Source organism: Lacerta agilis, chromosome 10, assembly GCF_009819535.1.
Source record: "Lacerta agilis isolate rLacAgi1 chromosome 10, rLacAgi1.pri, whole genome shotgun sequence".
Lineage (NCBI taxonomy): Eukaryota > Metazoa > Chordata > Lepidosauria > Squamata > Lacertidae > Lacerta > Lacerta agilis.
Window position 1 is genome coordinate 62,093,488 of NC_046321.1, and position 23,114 is coordinate 62,116,601.

General features: G+C 43.3%; 2 protein-coding genes and 2 long non-coding RNA genes across 5 annotated transcripts; 2 read left to right on the forward strand and 2 right to left on the reverse strand.

Moving 5' to 3' along the window:
* Positions 1-247: 247 nt before the first annotated feature.
* On the forward strand, positions 248-1,278 carry LOC117054285. Its single transcript, XR_004427472.1, has 2 exons — positions 248-331; positions 794-1,278. It is a non-coding gene; the product is annotated as an uncharacterized LOC117054285 (long non-coding RNA).
* Positions 248-3,852, reverse strand: LOC117054284. The gene is made up of 3 exons (XR_004427471.1): positions 3,704-3,852; positions 1,267-1,461; positions 248-324 (listed from the first exon to the last, which is right to left on the reverse strand). It is a non-coding gene; the product is annotated as an uncharacterized LOC117054284 (long non-coding RNA).
* TPRKB (TP53RK binding protein) lies at positions 3,853-15,731 on the reverse strand. Of its 2 annotated transcripts, none has more exons than XM_033162961.1 (5): positions 15,710-15,731; positions 14,551-14,734; positions 13,175-13,297; positions 11,333-11,509; positions 3,853-3,942 (listed from the first exon to the last, which is right to left on the reverse strand). In XM_033162961.1, the coding sequence occupies exons 2-5, from the start codon at positions 14,692-14,694 to the stop codon at positions 3,883-3,885; spliced, it is 504 nt and encodes a 167-aa protein (XP_033018852.1). In that variant the 5' UTR covers positions 14,695-14,734; positions 15,710-15,731; the 3' UTR covers positions 3,853-3,882. The 2 variants fall into 2 exon arrangements, with proteins under 2 accessions (XP_033018852.1, XP_033018851.1); XM_033162960.1 differs by lacking the exon at positions 3,853-3,942 and adding an exon at positions 10,031-10,329.
* A 10-nt stretch (positions 15,732-15,741) lies between these two features.
* Positions 15,742-22,475, forward strand: LOC117054274 (dol-P-Glc:Glc(2)Man(9)GlcNAc(2)-PP-Dol alpha-1,2-glucosyltransferase-like). Its single transcript, XM_033162952.1, has 3 exons — positions 15,742-15,955; positions 19,746-19,940; positions 21,124-22,475. The coding sequence occupies exons 1-3, from the start codon at positions 15,791-15,793 to the stop codon at positions 22,177-22,179; spliced, it is 1,416 nt and encodes a 471-aa protein (XP_033018843.1). The 5' UTR covers positions 15,742-15,790; the 3' UTR covers positions 22,180-22,475.
* The last annotated feature ends 639 nt before the right edge of the window (positions 22,476-23,114 follow it).

Here is a 23,114-nt window from a genome sequence, read left to right on the forward strand (position 1 = left end):
CGGGGAAGGGCTCCTTTCGTTGCTCCACATTTGGCAGAGACTTAGCTGCTTCTGTTTATAAAGGCCCAAGCAGTCGGCGAGGGGAGAGAATGTGCTATTGGTTTAGTTAGTTCATGACTTGCAGCAACATCAGCGGCAGCAGCTCCAAAGTTATATCCCGGGGGTCTCAATCCTCCGCTCCTCTTTCAGCTGTGCAAAGTCAGCATCACGGCTACCGATTGAGGACTTTCAGGTCACTGATTTGACGGACGGGATCTCGGCTGGTTTCTCGCTTTCAGGGAAGAGTTGCAAGAGCAATCCGCCAAGGAAAAAGAATGCATGCCTCTAGAAGGTAGGTGAGACACGTTGGTAAAAGGGAAAGCAGAAGAAGAGCACGTCATGCAGAGATTTCCACCCTGACAGACAAATGTTACGGATGGTGGTGGTATATTTTATATGCAGCTTCAGACTACTGTGCCGAAAGACCCACTGGGGGATAAATAATGAGGCTGCTGACACGGTGGGGGTTGGTTTTGTGTGTGTGTGTGTGTCGGATACAATGCAATGGAAGGAACTAAGGGTTTCTTCATACAACATTGTTAAGACACAAGTAGCACAGTTAGGACACTTCCTGGGGGAAGGAAGGGCCATTGCTTTGTTAAGAGAGCATCAACTTTGCATGCAGAAGGATAGGCTTAGGCTTTAATCTTTAGCATCTTCAGGTAGGGCTGGGAGAGACTCCCTGTAAAGTAAGACCTTAAAACTTCAGTGGTGGCAACAGGCTAAATCCATTGTTTCTTTTTTCTTTCGGCAGAATACACTGCCTTCGTGCTCACAGGCCAAAACCTTCTGCTACCACCGGAGAGGCCGCGCAGAATTCTTGTGGGTGCAAACAGGGGTGTCGAAATGAGCAAACTGCCGTCGGTACACTCTACACACTCATTGTCATGGTCATCCTAATTGCAATTTGGGGAGTCTGGGCCAGGAAAGATTTCTAAGCATGCTGAAGGAAGACGTTCGATATCAAAAGCTCAGAGAGACCCTCTTAGGGACAGGAAGAGCAAAACGCTCGGCTTACACACACCGGAACTGCTATCGAAGGACAATTGCCGATGGATGTGAAGTCTCTCTCTGCCCCTCTTTCTGGCAACGCTCAAAATTCAACAGAGAAAAGAATGCAAAGTGATGATTCTTTTGAGACAGCTTTGTATAATGATGATCATAAAATGATGCAGCCCTGTAAATCCTGTAAATGCAAAGTATGTAAAATATAAATATAAAATATACCTATTTTAAGAAGGCTGCGTCAGTGTTTTCGCTTGGTGTAATTTCTTCTTTGATTTAACAGGCTCCCAGTTTCGTAGCGCCAAACTTGGGCGGGGCCATCCAGAAAGAGTGGAAACGGTGTGGTTAATCATATCATTGGGTCTCAGGAGATCTGGTTCAGTATCTAATAACCCACGTAGAACATTCGGTCAATCCCTAAAATAGGCCAATGGCAACAAGGATGTGACCGCTCTTCCTGCTACACAATGGAAATAGAGAACTAGACTTGTTGTCATTTAATTCATTGTGTGATGCTTTGGCTGCAAGTTGCGGGTGCAAATAAGGCTCTCTCTGGGCACAGCACATAGGCCATGTGAATCTCTGCCTTAGTGGAACACACCACAGAAATTAGACAGTCTTCTTCCTCATACCCAAGCAATTTGCTGAACAAACCACACATGCATTGAGCCATAGGTACATTGAGCCACGCTTCATTAGGTATCTATAGGGCAGCTATGTTGTTCAGGCATTCCCTGGGCATGTTGAAAGTGTGTGTGCATAATGCACAGCGTCTTCTAGTTAGAGCTGTTCCATCTCTTGTGGGGTGTGTGTGCAGTGTGGAACAGAGCAGATCACCCTTCAGGCCCAAACATCGTGAACAAATTCCAGTGATGCTATTCAACAAGGGTAACCATCATAATACTCTTCGATCATTGTGGACAACAACTGCCATCATCCCCGAGTGCCTGTTGGCAATGCTGACTAGGCCTGCTGGGAGTTGTGGTCCACCACATCTGGAGGGCACCAGGTTGGCTACACCTGCTACTGAGTACCACTGATATTATCATCTGATCCTCTTGCATGATGTGAGAGAGCAGGAGCACAAATGAAGAGGAGAATCGTGCAAGGAGAGCTCAAGTCCATATATTTGAAGTTTCTCACCCAGATGTAGATGATGAGATCCAGACCTGCTTAGTTTCAACAAGGTTGCCGCATTTAGACTATGCACTCAATTCTGCAGAGGAAGACTTTGGTGCTGTGGGAAAGGCAAAGTTGCACCTACATATGAGTTATGCTGCTGACTCAGTAGCTGGCATTTAGAAAGCCCTTAACCTCTCTATTTTATCTGTAACATGAATGTGTAACACTTGCTCATCTTGCTCGGTTTTTGGAGAGGTGAATTAATTAACATTACCAAAGCACCGACCTTCTGTGCTAAAGGTTATGTTTAAATATGCTATGACTGTAATGTTGCTTCTTTCCTAGAAGGTCAACACTTCGTTTATTGCCTCTCATTTTAATTTGTGGGGGGCTGGCTGCACCGTATAGACTTATGTCAATAATGATAGGGGATATAAACCTGGGGATAAGATTAGGTCTCATGCAAGTGGGGCCTGAAACAAAATATTGCAGTGGATCACAAACCCCCATGAGGACAGCTCCTGTTTATAGCACAAATCTCCAGAGGTGGGGCTCAGTTGTGAGGATGGAGAAAACAAACATTTTTCCTCACTCCCCATAGGCCTTCCCCATGTGTACTGAAATGATCAGTTGCTAAACAAATTTAAAGTCATCCCCTGCACTATTAGCATGGGTTAATGCAGGGGTCAGCAAACTTTTTCAGCAGGGGGCTGGTCCACTGTCCCTTAGACCTTGTGGGGGGCCAGACTATATTTTGAAGGAAAAAATTGAACAAATTCCTATGCCCCACAAATAACCCAGAGATGCATTTTAAATAAAAGCATACATTCTACTCATGTAAAAACACTAAGCAGGCCCCACAAATAACCCAGAGATGCATTTTAAATAAAAGGACACATTCTACTCATGTAAAACACACTGATTTCCAGACCATCCGCGGGCCGGATATAGAAGGCAATTGGGCCGAATCCAGCCCCTGGGCCTTAGTTTGTCTACCCATGGGTTAATGTGTCCCCTCCAGCAGGTTTCCACAACCTGTTGCCCATTCAAGATGTTGGGGGCTGCCACTCCCACCATCGCTGACCATTTGGCATGCTAGCTGAGCTGTAGCCCCAAACATCTGGAAGACCCCAGGTTGCATGTGTCAGGATTTCCTGCCGAAACATAGGCATTCGTCAGCAGGTGAGGTGATGTGAAAAGCATTCGTTGCAGGTGGACAGTTTGGTACCATTGCCCCAGATACCATCAGCTTAGCTTCAAAGCAATAAAATTTATTTTCCCTTTAGAAGGATAAAATGATCCGCACAGCTCTCTCGACAGCATCCTTCTAACAAAGGAGACATGAGCAAAGTATAGCCAGTGTGTTACTTCAGGGCAGCAAAAACATTCAAGCAAACCCTAAGGCACTGTTGGTGTGTTTCAACTCTAGGGGCACAAGCAATGAAAAGGAACGGTTTTACGATCCCTTCTGTTTATGTTAACTGGGCTGGAGTGATTTTTCACACATGTTCAAAAAAGGATATGACTTAAAACGTACCTGCTTGCCGTTAGCTCAAACTACCAAAAATAGTGTCTGCTCTCCAGCCAACAAATTGGATGATATATTCCATGTGCCATTTGCTTTGTCAGGCAATGAAAACAAGCCTTTAATTTTCCATGATAATACTGCTGAAGTGTTGTTTCAGATCCTTCCCTCTTCCAGCTCTAGATATTATCCTACAGATCCCACACCCCCACACCGGTCCAGCTTTTGAAAAGACAGATTATCCTGAAAACCTGTGAAAACAACAAAATTGTTGGCACTACCATTTCTCCAAATCCCTTTCAAAGGAAAATATTGCAGCTAGCATAATCTTTAGCATGGGGTCCCAATTTGCAAGAACTCTCCTTTAGTGTTAATGTATTATTCCTTTTAAGTTTTGCAAACACAGGAGCTTAGGGGAAGGCTGCTAGGCTTGCCAAATAATTAAAAGTGACTTTTATTTTAAGAACTGATCACTACAGAATTCCTAATTAAAGGTAAAGGTAAAGGTACCCGTTAGGTCCAGTCGCGGACGACTATGGGGTTGCACACTCATCTCGCACTATAGGCCGAGGGAGCCAGCGTTTGTCTGCAGACAGCTTCCGGGTCATGTGGCCAGCATAACTAAGCCGCTTCTGGCAAACCAGAGCAGTGCACGGAAACACCGTTTACCTTCCCGCCGGAGCGGTACCTATTTATCTACCTGCACTTTGACGTGCTTTTGAACTGCTAGGTGGGCAGGAGCAAGGACCGAACAACGGGAGCTCACCCCATTGCGGGGATTCGAACCACTGACCTTCTGATCGGCAAGCCCTAGGCTCAGTGGTTTAGACCACAGCGCCACCCGCGTCCTATGATTCCTAATTAAGGAACACTTATAAATGAACATCTTTCCTAGACCAGCTCTCCATTTAAATACCAAGTTGCTCTCCTCATAAGTCAAATTTAGGGCTTCTGCTCTTCAAAGTTATTGTTATTAGTATTATTATCAGTATTGTTAGATTTTTATCACACCCTCCTACCTGAAGGAGCCTAGAGTGGCAAAGTTGTGGCTTAAATTTGGAGTAGATGTGATCTCAGCACCAAACTCACACAAAACATCACCCCTAAGTGGTAAATGATGGTTTGTATTTGCCTTGGAAACCATGTTTAAACCCAAGTCTGTAATTATGGTTCATGGTCCATTTTAGTTTGGACGTAACTGCAATCCAGGAAAAAGAGGAGCCATTAGTTCCTAGTCTAGCATTGCATGTACCTGATGTAATATGTTTATTGTATTAAGGTTAAACCAGCAATCTTTAACAAATAAAGAAGAGGGTACGGTATCTTACAGGACAGAGATGGGGAGCATATGGCTTTCTAGGTATTGTTCAACTCCAGCTCCCACCAGTATTTCCAATGGTTAGGGGTAAGGGAAGCTTATCATAGGGCCAGAGTTTTATTTGTTTGAGAAAATATCTTGACACCTTAATATTAGGACAGATTCTAAGCTTCTCAATCCATTTTGCCAAATTCATTCAAACGATTTCTACCAGCTCTGCAACATGTCAGTTAATCTTCCCTCTGCCTACTTCTCCATCAAATACAGGGTTTTGCAAACTTGGGTCTCCAGATGATTTTGGACTACAACTCCCATCATCCCTTGCCAGCAGGACCAGTGATGATGGGAATTGTAGTCCAAAAACAGCTGGAGACCCAAGCTTGGGAAACCCCGATCTAATACTATGGCTGGCTTCACATTCCTCATGACCTCAAAGCTGAGAGAATGCCAAACCAGAAGGCCAGCAAGCCCTACCTTCTCCCTGACCAGTGCCATGCAAGCGTCCCTGAATGGAACAGATGAACTGCGGTAGGATCAAGGGGCACGCACAAACTGAATAGCACTCACAGCTGCTGTGCCCATATGAAAGCTGGAGCCAGGCCTATTTCAGGGCTTATATGCAAATAAATACAGAACGCTGCTGTATAATGAATACAGGTGACTCTCGGCTTATGCTGGGGTTACGTTCCGGGGTTATTGCATAATGCCCAAATGGTGTACAGTATAGTGAAAACACATTAGGTTCTATATATATCTATATTGAAATATATATATTTGCCAAGTGCATAAAGCTGTGTGCCCAAGTTAAACGTGTGCAAGCTGCCAGTTACCTACACTACCAAAAGAGATAACATGTGCTCCCTTCTATTTTTCCTGGGACACCAGAAATTGTAATAATCAGGGGGCAAAGGGGCATTTAATGACTAGGAGAATTTATCTTGAGACCATTGGTGGAAGGTGTTTGCTTGCGTTCAAGATCCAATATTCCCTTTCAGGCAAACAAAGATAGCATTTTTTCATTGGGCCAGATTAGCAAGTGTCCTGGTGTTTTTTTTTCTCTTTTCCTGTGGTGTGTAAGCTCAGCCCATTGCAAAAGTTGTTGGGAGCAATTATTGTGCGATGTGCATCTTCGCTGTGTGTGGCCAGACTTGGACAGGGTTGATTTTTGCTGGGTGGGGGATGCAACAGGGGTTAATGGAAGGTAGGGTACTAAATGGTAGCCCAAAATTTTGGTCCTTTCCAGCTTTCTAAATACCCTCTGAGAAGCATCTGCAGATCATCATCTTGTTATGATTTGTACAAGCATGTGGGTTTTGTTGCATATACAGCTGCCTTTCTGATTTCAAAACAACCTAACTTCCTAGGAATCTACGAAAGATGTCTAACTTTCCCTTGTTAATCAAAATACAAGCACTGTATACATTATGAAGTGTTGGATCCAAAGCTTAAATAATCTCTGGGCCATTTTGCTGATGTCACTGTAAAAAAGCTGTGCATCAGATCTATCCAGTTCAAATACTATCACGTTTCAGGAGCAAACTTGGCATTAAGGCCAAGTATGAGAGGACATTCTCTATCAAAATACTACAGCATATGCAAATCTGTTTACCCTTAGCTTCTTGTACAACTATGGGAGAAAAATGAAGACTCAGCACAGTGTCCAAGTTGCAGAGGCTGACATTCCCAGAATCTACAAGCTACAAAAGATATGAAGTATACAGTCGTACCTTGGTTTTTGAACAGGTGTTCCAGAAGGCCGTCCGCAACCAGGGTGCGGCTTCCAATTGCACAGGCACACCGGAAACAATAGTGGAAGCTGCATTGGACGTTCGACTTCCAAAAAAAACATTTGAAATCCAGAACACTCACTTCCAGGTTTCAATCATTCGGGATCTGAAATGTACGAGTACCAAGGTGTTCAACAACCAAGGTACGACTGTATATCCTAAACTCCTCTTAATGCTCCTCCCTTGTAACATTCAGATGATTTTTGTAATCTCCATCTATACAACAGCAAAGGAAGTTAAAATCCTCCATCTTAATTCTGAGTATTGGTTTAAGGCACTAAATGCTTTTGTTTCAGCCTTGGAAAAAATACCTTAAAACAGGAATGGGGAACTTGCAACCTTGCACTACAGCTTCCATAAGCCCCAACCACATAGCCAATGATCAGCGATGATAGCAGTTGTAATCCTAGATGGTGACAAGGATTTATTCTAATGAAGAGAATATTGCAGATAGGGAAATGTTTTAAGGAAGCAGCATGAATACTGAGGATCGTAAGCGAGGAGTGTGCTGTTGTCTTAAGTCCTGCTGGCGGACTTCCTGTGATTGGCCAGTGGTTGGCCACTGTGAGAAAAGGATGCTGGTCCAGATGGGATTTTGGCCCCGATCTAGCTGCTCTTCTTAATACTTAAGAGGAGCAGCACCAGATGGACCACACTTAAGCCAAGACTGCCTGTATGGATCACACCACAGATATTCAAATCCCTACAAAGTTAGTTCCAGGTTCTGTACTGATAAATACTACAGATTCAGGAACTGCTTTAAGAAAGAGTACAGCAGCATCAGCCTCTCTGCACAGCGGCACAATTTTAGACTATGGCTTCAACAGTCCTATTGTGGGCGAGTTTTTTTATGGTAATGTGTTTTCTTCTTTGGTGATCACTCGTAGCCGAGTAAGATTGCCTTCCATGAACACGGTTTTAACAGTGAGTCTGTAAGTGACCGTGGAGGCCAATTCTGGATCCACACATCCTTCCACAGTGGGGACATACCGGTAGGTTTCCAGGCGGGGGTTGATCACAGTGAGGATTTGCTTGCGGTATCTCCAAATTTGGGAGAGATGTGTACAGCTATTAACCAAATGAGAAACAACAAAGCCAGTGGACCTGATGGGATACCTGCCGAAGCCTTCGAAGTGGATAGAATTGAACTGACACAACAATTTCACAAGCTCATCTGGCAATGCGTACCACTTGCTTCAAAGTGTGGTAAGCCAGCCACAGTTTGTTTGGAGGCTCCTGTCCTTGTTTTGCTGAGTGCGGCCTTATCTGACAGCGCTACTAGCTCCACCACATTCCCAAGGGTTACCGTATTTTTCGCTCCATAGCACGCTCCGGACCACAAGACGCACTTAGTTTTTAGAGGAGGAAAACAAGAAAAAAATATTCTGAATAAAATGTTGTACTAAACGACCGTATTTAATGTTAATGGGCATGTGAGGTGGGGCTTACCTGCCTACCCCCCAATATTTTATTAAAGTTGGAAGAGGGAGGGAGGGAAGGAAGGAAGAGAGAGGGAGAACGCACTTTTGTGGGTGCCTGTTGGTGACGCTGTGATCTTGGAACTCCGGAGCAAGAAGTACTGGTAAAGGAGCCCAGAAGCTCTCTCTGCTTGCTTTACAGAGAGGCAGCAGGAGGGGAGAAAATCACTGTGCCTATTAAAGCTACAGCCCCCACTTTTTTCCTTATTCACTTCCTTTTAGCCTTGCAGAGCCACTTCAGCCAAATGAAACCCTCTGCAAGGCTCATTATACCGCCAATAAAGCACCTCATTAAGGACTGATAACACTGATAACACTCCCGTTTAAGAACAATAGGGTAAAACTGTTAGCTGTCAAATCTTCCCTGAAAGGGGATACAAATGTATCGATCTGAAAATAAAACTCTGAACCTTAAGGAAAACTTGTTACACTTGGGTACGCATTTTTGTCTTTATTCTTGGATACTGTATCTCTGAAATGTATCCCTTATTTCCAACTTTTTAAGCTTCTGAATCCCAGAGTAGGTAAAAACACACAGATCCCTCTGATACAGGAAAAGGGATTTTATTAGTGAACAAATAAAACTAGAGAAGTCAAGAGAATGGCAGAAGTCAAGAAATGTAAATGTTCAGTTCCCCCACCCACACAAAATCCTGTCAGGCGACAACCACATCTTTTGTTTGTAAACAGGACAATCAGGAATACCTCTCCCTTCCGACACCCTATTCCTCCACTTTATTCCCTTCACCTCACCCAGATCTGCTCCATTGTCCTTTTGCCGAGTACCCGTAATTTTTTTAAAGCGAGATTTCCTCAGCTTTGTTTTGCCCCCAGGGTCCCAGCCTTTTCTCTGATTGCGACGATCAGGAAACTTTGAAGTTTAAAAGGAGTTTAGGCAAAGTGGTGGAGAGCCAGACTGATGCTGCGTCAAACCGGCTCCCCCCCCCCACTTGCGTTACAGAGAGCAGGGACGGCTCTGGCTAGCTGAACGCAAGGGGGGGGCGGTTTGCTGCCTTTGAACACAAGGTTTTCAAGCCTGTTTTTGTGAACGGAGATGGTGGGGATGATCCAGCAGCTTCTCCACTGCCACTCCCCACCCCACCCCAACCCCCCCACCCCGCCGAACGCGGTGGAGGAGAGGCAGCAGCGGGGAGAGCAGCAGCAGCTGCTGGATCCACCCCGCAACCTCCGTTCCCCAAAACAAGCCTGTTTTTTGTGAACGGAGGTGGTGGGGAGGATCCAGCAGCTTCTCCACTGCCACCCCCACTCCCCCCCCCCCGCCGAACGTGGTGGAGGAGAGGCAGTAGCGGGGAGAGCAGCAGCTGCTGCTGGATCCATCCCGCAACCTCCGTTCCCCCAAACAAGCCTGTTTTTTGTGAACGGAGGTGGTGGGGAGGATCCAGCAGCATCTCCTCCGCTGCCCACCATCACCCGCTGCCTCTCGCAGCTGGCCTGACAGGGAGCCTTCGCTCCATAAGACGCTCCAACTTTTCCCCTTACTTTTTAGGAGAGAAAAAGTGTGTCTTATGGAGCAAAAAATACGGTACTTCAAAGAACTGTGTTAAGTAAGGGGGAAGGAGAAGGCCAAGCCACAATGGCCACACCATTCGCACCTAGCAAGACCAATAACCTGAGAGAATGCTGTCATTTTATTGTTTTGCTTTTTGTATCTTTTACTCTCTCTCTATCTCTCTCTTTTAGTCTTTTAAATTGTACACTGCCTGGCGTACGTTGCCAGAAGGGCAGTATGCAAAAATACAGTGAACAATAAACTTTTACTTCTTAATTATAAAATAATCACAATACCCAAACATTCTTCCATGTTTGTAATAAAATTGTGACAGCTTCCGTTTCCAAATAAAATAAGAGTTAGTCTTCAGGGCATTTTAACACTGGTTTGACCTAACAGAAAAATTAAAATAAACATTTGTTTTAGGCTAAAACTGTTTCAATGTCCTCACTTTTTTTTCATGAAACATCTTTAGTTGCCATTCTACAAATGATGCCATCCAGCAGTGTGCCTATTGTTTCTTCCTGTGGGGTTAGTTTGTACAACTGCAAAGAAAATGGAATACAGTAGTCACTTTCTGGAGGAGCAAAAGATTGTCCAGGTTTATAGGTCAAGTCGAAAAAATGGGGACAGCAATCCTAAGGCAGGCAGAAGGGAGAATCTAAAGCATAGCTACTATAACTTCCAATGCCCTGCCAGAGCAAATAATAAAATCTTAAGAGTTGTAGAGTTTGGAGGGACCATGAGAGTCAGCTAGTCCTACCTCCTGCAATGCGAGAATCAAAGCTGGCGAGGAGACAGCTAGAGGGAAAATCAGTATGGCAGCTCCAAGGCTATCATATTTTTTGCACCCTTCTTAGGGGAATGGGGTGACTTTGGATCCCATTAATCCAAAATCTCCCTTGATCCAGCCCCAACTTGCTCCTTCTCTCTCTCTCTCTCTCTCTCTCTCTCTCTCTCTGCACCCCCGCCCCCAGCATCAACAGTGGAGGAGGAATGGCTTCAGAGGTTTCCATGGCTGAACTGAGAAAATCTCCAGGGGTGGACCTACTTTTCTACTTCTGGACCTCCCTCTACAACCACAAAAAATGGCAATATTAATGGCTGCTGGGATGTCCTCTCCAGGGACCGTGGGACAGCACCCTAATGTACTTTGTAGTCAAAACTCTCAATACAGAGTGGGAAAAATGTAAGACACAAAAGAAGATTAAGAAAATGTAGGGGTGTGCTTGCATTGCTAAGCATGTTTAGCTGGGGGGGGGAATCCCACTGGATTTAGTGAGCTAAATAAATGTGCTTAAGACTGCACTGTATGTTGATCTATCTCAGAAATGAACACCCTGTGGCCCACCACAAATTGAATTTCAACTCCCATTTGCCAAGTCCTTTTAGTTGGGGCTGTGGGAATCTGGAGAGTCACAGGTTCCCCACCCCTGCTCTGTATCAAAAGTAATTGCAAAATTACAATTGCAAATTGTAATTACAAAAAAAGAAAATGCTATATTTTGCCTTATCTCAACCCTTAACCCAGGACAACCTTGTACAAACCTTTTTAACTTTCTGTACATCTGTTATTTTGGGGAGATCTGCTAAGGAGACTTGCTGGCCTTCCACTTGACGTATTACATCATCCAGATTCATGGTTTTCTCTTGGTCTTCAACCAGAACGACGAGTACGGCAGTGTCACTGTCTGAAATGCCAAACTTTCTGAAGGCATCTGAAATCTAAAATACAGAATTGTGTGTTCTTATGTACGTCAGTCACATCCTAGCAACCCAGAGCATCTCACAAAACTTATTTTCCCATTTATTTGGTTCCAAAGCTCTGAAAAGGTTAAATTAGTTGTTAAGTGAAATGTTAACTATCTCACAAGATAAATACTTACAACAAATGTGGGCATATTTTATCATAGGCAGTTTAATATTCATTCATGTCTTTTCAAGTCACTATATGAGGGACATGCAGAGAATTTTAATGTCAGATTTAAAAAATGATAAGCTGTGTCAAAGCAAGGGATGGGCAGGAGTGGTATAAACTTCCTGTAAAGTGATGGGACTTCTAAGGCCCTTAGTTGACACATTCTATGTAGGGATCCTGGTGGTGTAAATACTATACATGATAACCTCTGGCTGGTTTTTGTTCTAATATTACTGCAGGAAGAGTCTGGAGGAAGCCCAGGACACATTGCACATGTGAGCTGTAGAACAGACCTGCACAACTTGCAAGCAAACAAAATACTACCAACCAGAAACTCAATTCTCCAGTGTTTTTGCTACCCACCCAGGTCTGAAAGAACAAGAAAGGGAGCCAACAAGGCAAAATACATGGCTGGGTTATATTTTCCTGGGATGGTGGAGGTGTCACAAAGTGTCTAGGCCTGTACAGGAAAGACTGCCTTCTTATAGGCCAGACCTCTGTGATGATTCTCAAGCCAAAAGAAGAGCCAGAGAATCTAGAACACTGTTTCCTACCGTGCTTGTTTACTAGGGTAGGGGCAGATTACAGAGGACAATCAGAGGCAATTCCAGAATGGCAACTAAAAAAAATTAGGATCTCATAAAATTAGTATTCAGATTACATATTTTATGAACTAAGTACAAGGGCAGCAGTTGTAAAGCCTAAGACTGAATGCTTTGTTAAGACCTTGTTTCAGCCTTGCAGAGCCGAGGGTGACTTAATAAAGAGGGTATGCGTGCAGAGCTGGACCATAAAGAAGGCTGATTGCCGAAGAATTGATGCTTTTGAATTATGGTGCTGGAGGAGACTCTTGAGAGTCCCATGGACTGCAAGATCAAACCTATCCATTCTTAAAGAAATCAGCCCTGAGTGCTCACTAGAAGGACAGATCCTGAAGTTGAGGCTCCAGTACTTTGGCCACCTCATGAGAAGGGAAGACTCCCTGGAAAGGACCCTGATGTTGGGAAAGATGGAGGGCACAAGGAGAAGGGGACGACAGAGGATGAGATGGTTGGACAGTTTTCTCGAAGCAACTAGCATGAGTTTGGCCAAACTGCGAGAGGCAGTGAAGGATAGGCGTGCCTGGCGTGCTCTGGTCCATGGGGTCACGAAGAGTTGGACATGACTGAACAACTGAACAACAACAACAACAATGCGTGCAGGCAAACCGATAGTCAGGAAATATTTTGTGTGGTGAATAATATACATAACACCTTTCAATTAGCAGCCTTCTTCGGGGACAAGCAAATCTTATTTCACTGTTACAGTCAGGTCCTGCTCAAATGCTTCCCCATAGGCACCTGTTTGGCCACTATGAGGCCAGAATATTGGACTAGATGGGCCTTTCGGCTTGATCTGGCAGGGCTCTGATTATGGTCTTATTGCAAAAAAGAAAAAAAGAATTCAGAGCATGCTGTAAGCAGCCATCTTACATTATTGTTTGGGGAAAGGTTGAATATTATTTCCGCGTTAAGAGTTCTTGTCTTCATTTTATTGGTCTTGTAGAGATGTACAGCTTTATTCGTTGCCACAAGTAACTGAAATGGATCAACAATCTGCCAAAAAATACAATATAAAGTTTAGTTTCCAGGGGTAGGCTTCAAAAGAGACCCACTGCTTTCCTTAGACCAACAAGGAAAAATATACTTTAGAAATGGCAAAGAGCCAGTTATGCCATCAATTAGATGTTGAAACAAGGAGAAAGGAGGTATGGGTGGGAATTTTGCACATTGTAAATAGCTTTAGTCTATTACTAAAACAATGTTTGAAGTCTAAACATACAGCAGTAACAGTACAAGTAGAAATTTAAATGAAAATTTAATTCACACAACATATTTCTACCTGGGGAAACAGGAATCCTCTAATACAGCTCTCACTATCTTGTAAAGAATAAGAAAAAAGCCTTTTGCAGAGTATAGAAGTATAGTGAGAAGTATATTGAGAAGACACAAATATGAAAAAAATCATGAGAAAATGTGGATAAACATTTTGAAATCTTGAGGAAAGTGCAAACTCTTCTAAAGCTCTTCTCTCACCCAGATGTGAAATTTCTATTTAGCAGTTTTGTTGTTTTTAAAAAAGAGAAACTGATCTAGCTAATTCAAAATGGTTTAATATGAGGACAAATAAACCAAAGTCCAAATAAGAAGCAAAAAATACAGCCAGTAGGGCAGTGCTTCTCAAACGGTGGTTTTGGGCCACTTTCAGGCAGCCATCAGCATCAAAACATATCCAGTATTTCCTCACTTGTCTGCTCCACTCACTAGCCATGCTATAGCCTTTTGGTTGGACCAATGCCAGCACAGCAGTTCCTTGCAAAGACATATGGGAGACAGAGGGAGCCATAGAGATCAAACATGGCCGGCTTGAACCAAAGATGGGTAGAGAATGAACACACCCTTTAAAGTCCCCTTTCATTTTACTTGTGTTCAGGGAAACACAATGTTTCTTGGGCGCATGTGCAGAATCACTAAATTGCGTCACATGCGTGCGCAGATGCGACGCTGCGGGATACGAGCACTGCGGGTTGCGGACGTGCCTCCGTCACGGATTACGTCCGTAAACCAAGTGTCTACTGTACAACCTTTCACAAGTTTCCTGAAAAATCTGTACCTTTGTCCAACTGGGCACAGTTAATATTCTTGCTAACCTGCTCCTACCTGAATAGCAATCTATTGCCTTCTCCTTCAAATCTAACGCAGGTCCTGAAACTCAGTATTCCACACAGGCAGGATTGCAACAGCACTGTGAGTTTTGCAAACCTTATGTTACCACAGTAATGAATACACAAAAAAATTTGTTTGCTCACCATTGCAGGATTAATTAATGCTCCATCAATAGCTCCTTCCATTGCTTTTTTTCTTAGCACGGCAGCATTTTTCACATCATTAAACAGGATAAGAGTAACAAGGCAGTCAGGAAACAGTTCCAGTCGATGTGTTAAACACTGCATCTTGCAACACAGCAGTATGCTGCTTCCGAATCAGTCAAACCTGGAACATTTTTTAAGTTACCAATGGGTATTATTGATACTTTTGTGTTTGCTCTTTGCCTAGCAGTTTTACTTAATTAAGCTTAAGGCTACATTCCATAGAGATGTTTCAAAAGTGGTTAAGTCTGCAATCTGCACGCAAGGAGCTCACACACGACAAGTACCAGCAAAGGAAAATTGGATACAAAAACTTATGGAATATGCAGAAATGGGGTGAAGAGTAGGAAATCGAGATAACACTTTTTTTTATAAATAAAAGAATGGAAATGGTTTACTGAATATTTACAGATTAAAAATAATAATAATAATTTTATTATTTATACCCCATCCGACTGGGTAACAAATAAAAACACTGGCAGGATTATTGTAACAACCTGCAGTTTCATAAGAGTATATATTTAAAGAAGATGAATAAAAGAGCACATTGAGTTAATCTGCAATATGCATAAGATATTGAAAATAAATTTAAGGAGCCGCAGAAAGAGGGGGAAGGAAGTTCAAGTTTCGAAATGTCAAAAGGACTGTAAAATGAGTGAAATGTATAAAATGGGTGAAATGTATAAACTTTAAAGTATCATTTTTTTAAAAAAGAAATGATTGTAAAATGAGTGAAATGTATAGAATTGGTGAAATACATAAGCTTGAAAAGTGTGTGTGTGTGTGTGTGTGTGTGTGTATATATATATATATATATATATATATATATATATATATATATTGTAAACACGGAAGCCGTTGCACAAAGTGTGGCAATGACAACACACACACACACACACACAGCGTTGCAAGGCAGGCTTGCAAAAAAGGGAGATATTTGCCAAGCGCCCGGCCTAGCTCTCGGAGGAGGGGCGGAGAGGGTCCCCGGCAGCCCCATCCCCGCCAGGCTCGGCTTGCAGCAGCGGCTTCCCCCACCTGAGAGGACAACGCCGAGCCGGGGGTTGGGCAGCCGCGCGAGGCAGCAGCGCCTCAGGCTTACCGGGCTCGCCTTGTCCTGAGGCGACCGGCGGCCGGCGCCCTCGCGTATTTCTTGCCCGGTTCCCCGGTCCCGGCGCGAGCAATGGAGCGCTCCGAGGCCTACTACTTCTCGGCAGCGCTCAGCTGCGCCTTCCTCGCCTCGTGCCTGCTCTTCTCGGCGCTCAACCGGCAGCAGCGCTCGCCGTACATGGACGAGGCCTTCCACGTCCCTCAGGCGCACGCCTACTGCGAGGGACGCTTCCAGCAGGTAGGTAGGCCGGGCGCGGAGGCGGGCGGGAAGCCGCTCGGGCTGAGGGGGATAACCAAGCCGCCTCTCTTTGCCCCGGCGACTAGAAGGGTTTGTTCAGGGGTGGCTAGGCCCAGGGGGGGAACCGCCGGGCAGCGGCTAGACTACAACTCCCATCATCCCTCGGCGTGGCTCTTGATGGCGGGGGTTGATGGGAGTTGGAGTCCAACGAGCTCTCCCCCCCCCTTTCACCTGCTCTTAAGACGTCCGCCCTGAGTCAAAGCAGAGGGGTAGTTTGTCGGATCTTGTAGATTTTTTAACCTCACGCATGTACCTTTCCATTTGGGATGCAGGGAAGCCTATGCTAAATAATAATAATTGTTATTATTTTATTATTTATACCCCGCCCATCTGGCTGGGTTTCCCCAGCCACTCTGGGCGGCTTACAGCACATTAAAAATTTGTAAAGGGTTAGATATTAAAAAAAAATCCCGATACAGGGTTGCCTTACTCAAGCCCTGCAAATCCGAATTTGGCCATCAGTGTTTAGAACTAGGGTTGCCACTTTTGTTCTGGCAAAATACAGGGCGGGGTGGGGTGGGGCAGTTGGGTGATTATCAGTGCTTTCCCCCCCTAAAAATGTTTAGGGGCCCTACTCATATTGCCCCTCAATGAGGCCAAACTTACTTAGATTCACAAAATGTTTAGGGGTATGCGCCCCTCCCCATGTCCCCCCAGAAAAAAACACTGGTGGTGATGATGATGATGATTTCCCTCCACCACGTGTGTTGAAGTGACTTCAGAGCGATCCATTGCCACCTTTTGCAGCCTTTTAGGGTGGCCCGTCTGGAATTTGTTGTATGCACAAACATACGCATGAATTTGTAGATCTGTCTGTGCTTAAATGCACACCTTTTCAAACAAGTGCCTTGGGAGAGGATCTCTAACTTGGCAAAGAGAGAGAGAAAGAGAGGGGAAGACCTGAAATGCAGGACAAAACTGTTACTGATACAGGACGTGGAATTTTACATTGAAATATGGGGCAATCTTGTACTATATAGGACAGGTGGCGAAGGACAACTTCTGTTATACAGCAATAAGAACTAAATCACGTGTGTAAAAGGGCTGCTTTCAGTCTGCAAAGCTCTTCGTGTGTTTCACTTTCCAAACAGCACTGTGAGGTCTTGATGGTGCCCAGTTGTGCTCCCAGAATTCTGATTTCTAAGATAAGTGCTGGGGCTCAAAAGTGCCCCCAAACTGTACCCTTTGATATGGAAAGTCCACCCCCAATTCCAACCCTAATGGCTGGGGAATTGTACAATGCAATTTGCTCATGTTCAGAGACTCCTCAATTTACATGTTTCCCGTCTGAGCCCTGACACGGGAAACAGATTCTGGAGCTGCATCGGTGTTGCAATTGCAGTTCTTCAGACACTCCATTTCCCCCCTTTATTTGTGCAGCCCAAGGGATTACAGTCCTAATCTTTCTAAATCCTTCTCTGTCCACTTTACTCTCCCCCTCAGCTGCCCCCAGTAAGTCTGCAGCAGCAATCTGCACATCATACATGTACATCAAAGCATAGCACATTAACAACACAATTCTATACATGGGTAAAATGTAAAGGAAAATGGACCCCTGACCGTTAGGTCCAGTCGTGGACGACTCTGGGGTTGTGGCGCTCAGGCGTACAGCTTCCAGGTCATGTGGCCAGCATGACTAAGCCGCTTCTGGCGAACCAGAGCAGTGCACGGAAACGCTGTTTACCTTCCCGCCGTAGCGGTACCTATTTATCTACTTGCACTTTGACGTGCTTTTGAACTGCTAGATTGGCAGGAGCAGGGACCGAGCAACGGGAGCTCGCCCCGTCTCGGGGATTTGAACCGCCGACCTTCTGATCAGCAAGCCCTAGGCTCTGTGGTTTAACCCACAGCGCCACCCGGGTCCTTTGACGTGCTTTCGAACTGCTAGGTTGGCAGGAATACATGGGTACTCAGAAGTAAATCCCATTGAGTTTGATTTGGCTTACTCCAAAGTAAGTGATACAGGATTGTCATATGAAGCAAAATTCCTGCCTACAGTTATTTCAAAGACCCACTTAATTTATACATAGGATCCACCTACAAGCCTTCCTGTGTGTTATTCAAAAATAATAGCATAATTTCAGTGGCAGCTTGCTTATAAAAAGGGATATGCACTTACAAATACTTTCATTAAATGGAATATGCAACGTCACTCAGATCTTGCTTCACATCCAGTGACTATTCCCACACAATTTGCCACTTTCCTGATATAAGTAGCAATGGGTAACAAATAAAATAATTCCAGTTACAGGTAGGTAGCCGTGTTGATCTGCCATAGTCAAAACAAAATAAAATAAAAAATTTCTTCCAGTATCTGAAGAAGTGTGCATGCACACGAAAGCTCATGCCAAGAACAAACTTAGTTGGTCTCTAAAGTGCTACTGGAAGGAATTTTTTTTTAATTTTGTTTTAAATAAAATAATTGTTAGACTGCACAAGCTCGTATCACCAAAACTAAATGTCTACTTGCCATTCTTGGGCAAGACAGCTCTAAAATATTATTTTTCAAAGGATTGACTGACTACAATTGCTTATCCGTTAAGCATCTGGCTAGTTCTGATGAAACCTTGAGCTAGGTTAAGAACTTTGGGGACTTAAAGAAGAAAAGTCACTTTTTCCAGGGACAGTCCACATATATATTGGCCCATTCCTACCTGTTATGATCAATGGTGATCAGTTGATCAGCACTGAGAGGCAACCCTGCTTGCAAAGGAACAATGAGGACCTCACCTTATGCTGCCAGTTGCTATCTGCACCCATACCTGTATCACACGTGACATCATATATATGATGCCAGCTGTGGGGCAGAGTGGCAGCTTGTGGTAGATGGCCTCAGGTGTCAAATTGGGGCCTGTGCCAGCCTAGTTAGGCCATCTGGCTGGAAGTTCCCCATTGCTGCCCAAATAGCTTTTATGCAGGGATTAGCACATACAACTTTTCTAGCCTTTTGCAACTGTTTGGCAGTAAGCATGCAGTGATGCAGAGACCGGCTTTACATGGACTTAGCAGTTGGGATAGTCAGAAAGGGACAAATTTTTATAATGTGTCAGGGAAAAACCTCAGATTCTTGGCTAGTTCAGAATGAGGTATCAGAGAAGTTCCAGAAATGAAACCCAGTTGACTATATGAGACAGCTAAGAGGGTGCAAGACCCAGTTCATCCATAACACCAAATCATGACTTGGAAACAAGCTGTAATTTGTAATTTCCCAGCTTGTACCCAACGCTGTTCGGCATTAAGGGTTAGCCGACTCGTATAGTCGAATATTGACATATCAAATTGTATAGCATATAAGGATCAGCTAAATGTAATTCAGTTAAGATGGAACTTCGTCTTCTATTTAAACAAAAATGCTAAAACATGTCTTCGGCAGATTGCGTACTTAGCAAAAAAAAGTGAAACGGATGACGTGCATTTCGTTTTTGAAACTGCTAGTGTAATGTGAATCAGGGATTTTCACCTCTCTCCCAAGAAGATTAAATTTCCCATATACCCAGAACACTAATTTCTGTACAGGTAGATGTACAAATCTGTTTCTCAAAACAACAACAACAATATACATCTCTGTTTCTCAAAACAACAACCACAGCAACAACAATATACATGGGAATAACAAAGAGGAAGCAGGAGTTTAATTGAATTCATTCATTTTGCATTCTGTTTTTCTAATTATAAAAATACATTTCTGAGCTGTTTAATTTTATTGTCTTTCTGTTCTCTTTTTTGGCAGTGGGACCCCATGATTACTACACTTCCTGGTTTATATTTGGTGTCAGTTGGAATTGTGAAACCTGCTGCGTGGCTCTTTGGGTGGTCTGGAAGCATAGTCTGCTCTACAGGAATGCTCAGATTCATCAATCTTCTGTTCAGCATTGGGAACTTCTATTTACTCTATTTGCTTTTTTGCAGGATGCACCATAAAAAGGTACAGTGCAAATGTATCACACTTAAAAGAGTTATTCTTATACACAGTAGCACCATTAATGTGTCAGAGGCTTGGCAAAACACTGAACACTTCCATTATGATGTAGCTGCATTTTATTCTGTTTCTGCAGTAACATTTGGATCTTCCCAGCATCTTAGATTATGTTGCCTTCCTGTTTTTCTGAAAACAAGTACTTTTAGACGCTTTTTGCGCATGTGGCAAGCAGAGATTTATGCATGTGCTTAATATTACACCTGTGACTACAAGCCACATTGGTCTTTCATAGGCTTGTATTGCAGTCATAAGGACTTTTTAAGGATTTTGGGAGGGCTTACAATACATTATATTCAGGATCTTAGCAATATCCATTTTGGGTGCAATCCTATACAAGTCTACTCAGACGTAAGAGCCATGTAGTCCCAGGTAAGTGTTTATAGGAATCCAGTCTTAATCTTGATGGGTCATTTGGTCAGAAATGTGGTTTTACTAGGATTGCAGCACTTGGTAGATTAATTGATTAGGATTAACCAGTTAAATAATAATAATAAGATAAAAAGTTATCCCGTTCCATTAATCAGGAAACATTTTTTAAAAGAAAAAATATCGTTCTAAATTTTAAACTCATTGAAATCAGTGGGATTAAGCACATCCAATTCTGTGTTAGATTTAGGCCATTATTTTTTAAATACAAATGCTTCTATAAACTGCAAATTACAAACACCCTCTTAGAACAGGGATTCTTTGTACCTGTGAGAGAAGGGGAAATCCTTTTTTTTAAGAGGATGTCTACTGTGACATATATGAGACCTCCAGGTATAGGGCAGTATATAAATTTGAAGAAGAAGAAGAAGAAGAAGAAGTGCATCACTTAAAAACCAAAAAGCATGCTTCTTGCTTCAGAAGTATTGTTTTTATCAATGCATGATTTTAATCAGTACATTAATCAAGTGAAATGCACTTGATTAAAGAATATTTAACTTATTTAATCAGCGTGCAGATCTGTTTTTAGCAGTTGAAATCCTGGAAGTTACCTTAAAACAAAATGGTTCGCTACAAATGATTGGAAATGCCTGTCCAATCCAGTGGTGCATGCGCAAACGAAGTTTCCAATGGTTGCCCATTTTGTTCTTAATCCTTAACGGGAGCAACAGTCCTAATGATTCCTTTTTGTCGCCCTTTCTAGGCCGCCTCTGGATTCCAGAGAATCCTGTCAACCTTGACGCTCGCAGCATTTCCAACTCTCTATTTTTTTACATTCCTTTACTATACCGACACAGGCTCGACCTTTTTTACCCTCTTTGCTTATTTAATGTGCCTTTACGGGAATCATAAAACGTCGGCCCTGCTTGGGTTCTGCGGCTTCATGTTTCGTCAGACCAACATTGTATGGACTGTGTTCTGCGGAGGAAGTGTCGTTGCGCAAAAACTGAGCGAGGCCTGGAAGGTGGAGCTGTCGAAAAGCAAAGAGCAGAAGAACTCGCCTGCAAAGGGATCCTTTTCGGAACTCCTCAGACTCCTCAGGTTTCTCCAGGCCTACCTCATGTCACTTAAAAACCTAACCACTCTCTTTCTCTTGACATGGCCATACATCATGATGGCGCTGGTTTTCTTCACTTTTGTGGTCCTCAACGGTGGCATTGTTGTTGGCGACAGGAGCAGCCACGAAGCCTGTCTGCATATCCCCCAGCTTTTCTACTTCCTTTCTTTTACTCTCGTTTTTTCCTTTCCTCACCTAGTAACCCCTAGCAAAGTGGTCAATTTTCTCCGTTCCGTGCAGAAGCATTTTTTCCGATACAGCATCCTCACCATCGTCTCTCTATTCCTCGTCTGGAAGTTTACGTTTGCTCACAAATACTTGCTTGCAGACAACAGGCATTACACATTTTACATGTGGAGAAAGATCTTTCAAAGACACGAACTGGTGAAGTACATATTAGTTCCGGTCTATATATTTGCTGGCTGGAGTTTCACAGATGCACTGAAATCAAAATCTGTTTTCTGGAACTTGGTATATTTTTTATGTTTGTTTGTTGTCACAGTTCCCCAGAAGCTATTAGAGTTCCGTTACTTCATTTTGCCATATATCATATACAGGCTGAATATTCCTGTGCCATCACTTTCTAAACTTTTCCTGGAATTGGCTTTTTATATTTTGGTGAACGTGGTGACTTTCCATATCTTTTTGAACAAACCTTTTCAATGGCCGAACAGCGAGGAAATTCAAAGGTTTATGTGGTAGTTTTGGACATATGGGATGACTAAATTCTAGGACATTTCCTGCAGCAAATAAGAGACTGCAGGCTTTGAAATTCTACCAAGGAAAAAAGAAACATTCTGGATGTTTGTAACTGGCAGTGAATGTGAAATCTGATGCACTGTTTTTGCAGATATTGAAAAGCCATTTTTATACAGTTAAAATCCTGGGAATTAATAAATATAAGATCAGGGAAATTAAACCACAAAAAACTAATGTGAATAAATTTGTTTACATCATGCTTGCTATGTTGCAGGGGCTATAAATCTGGGATGTTTCCAGTATATCTATGTATGTTCCTAGCTATATGCAGCAAAAAGATGGAAAACAGTTGCGTAGCTTAGGTCCAATAGGTTAATTTTTGATATGGTTCGTTTACTGCAATGCGGCTCCTAAACGTAGTTTTTGCTTGGTGTTACTGCACATGTGCCATCAAGAATTCAGATTTTACTACTTGGAAAGCATTTGCAGGAACTGTTCACCATGGAGAAATTTACGGGTTAAAGTCAGTGGACGACAATGACCTTAACTGCAACCCAAATGAACCTGAAAATGGGGCCTCGGGAATAAAATGGCAAGAATAAAGAACACTGAAATCTGCTGTGGGCTCGAGGACCACAGTTAATTTACACATCATGCAATTGACCTAAACTGCATGTCACTTAACATGCAGGATGTCAGACTACAGCGTTAGCACATTCAACACATTCTGTATCTTTAAGAAGTTCTGTTGAAAGCAATGAAGCTTAAGGTGTAGCTGAGTATTTTAGGGTTGCATTTCCTAAGTAAGCTTTCCTAAGTAAGCCCCACTTAACACAGTGGGTCTTCCTTCTGAGCATGCATAGGATTATGCTACAAGGTTTTAAGTCTAATAACTTAACAGAAAGCTCCATTGAACCCAGTAGAGGGTTGTTAAAAAA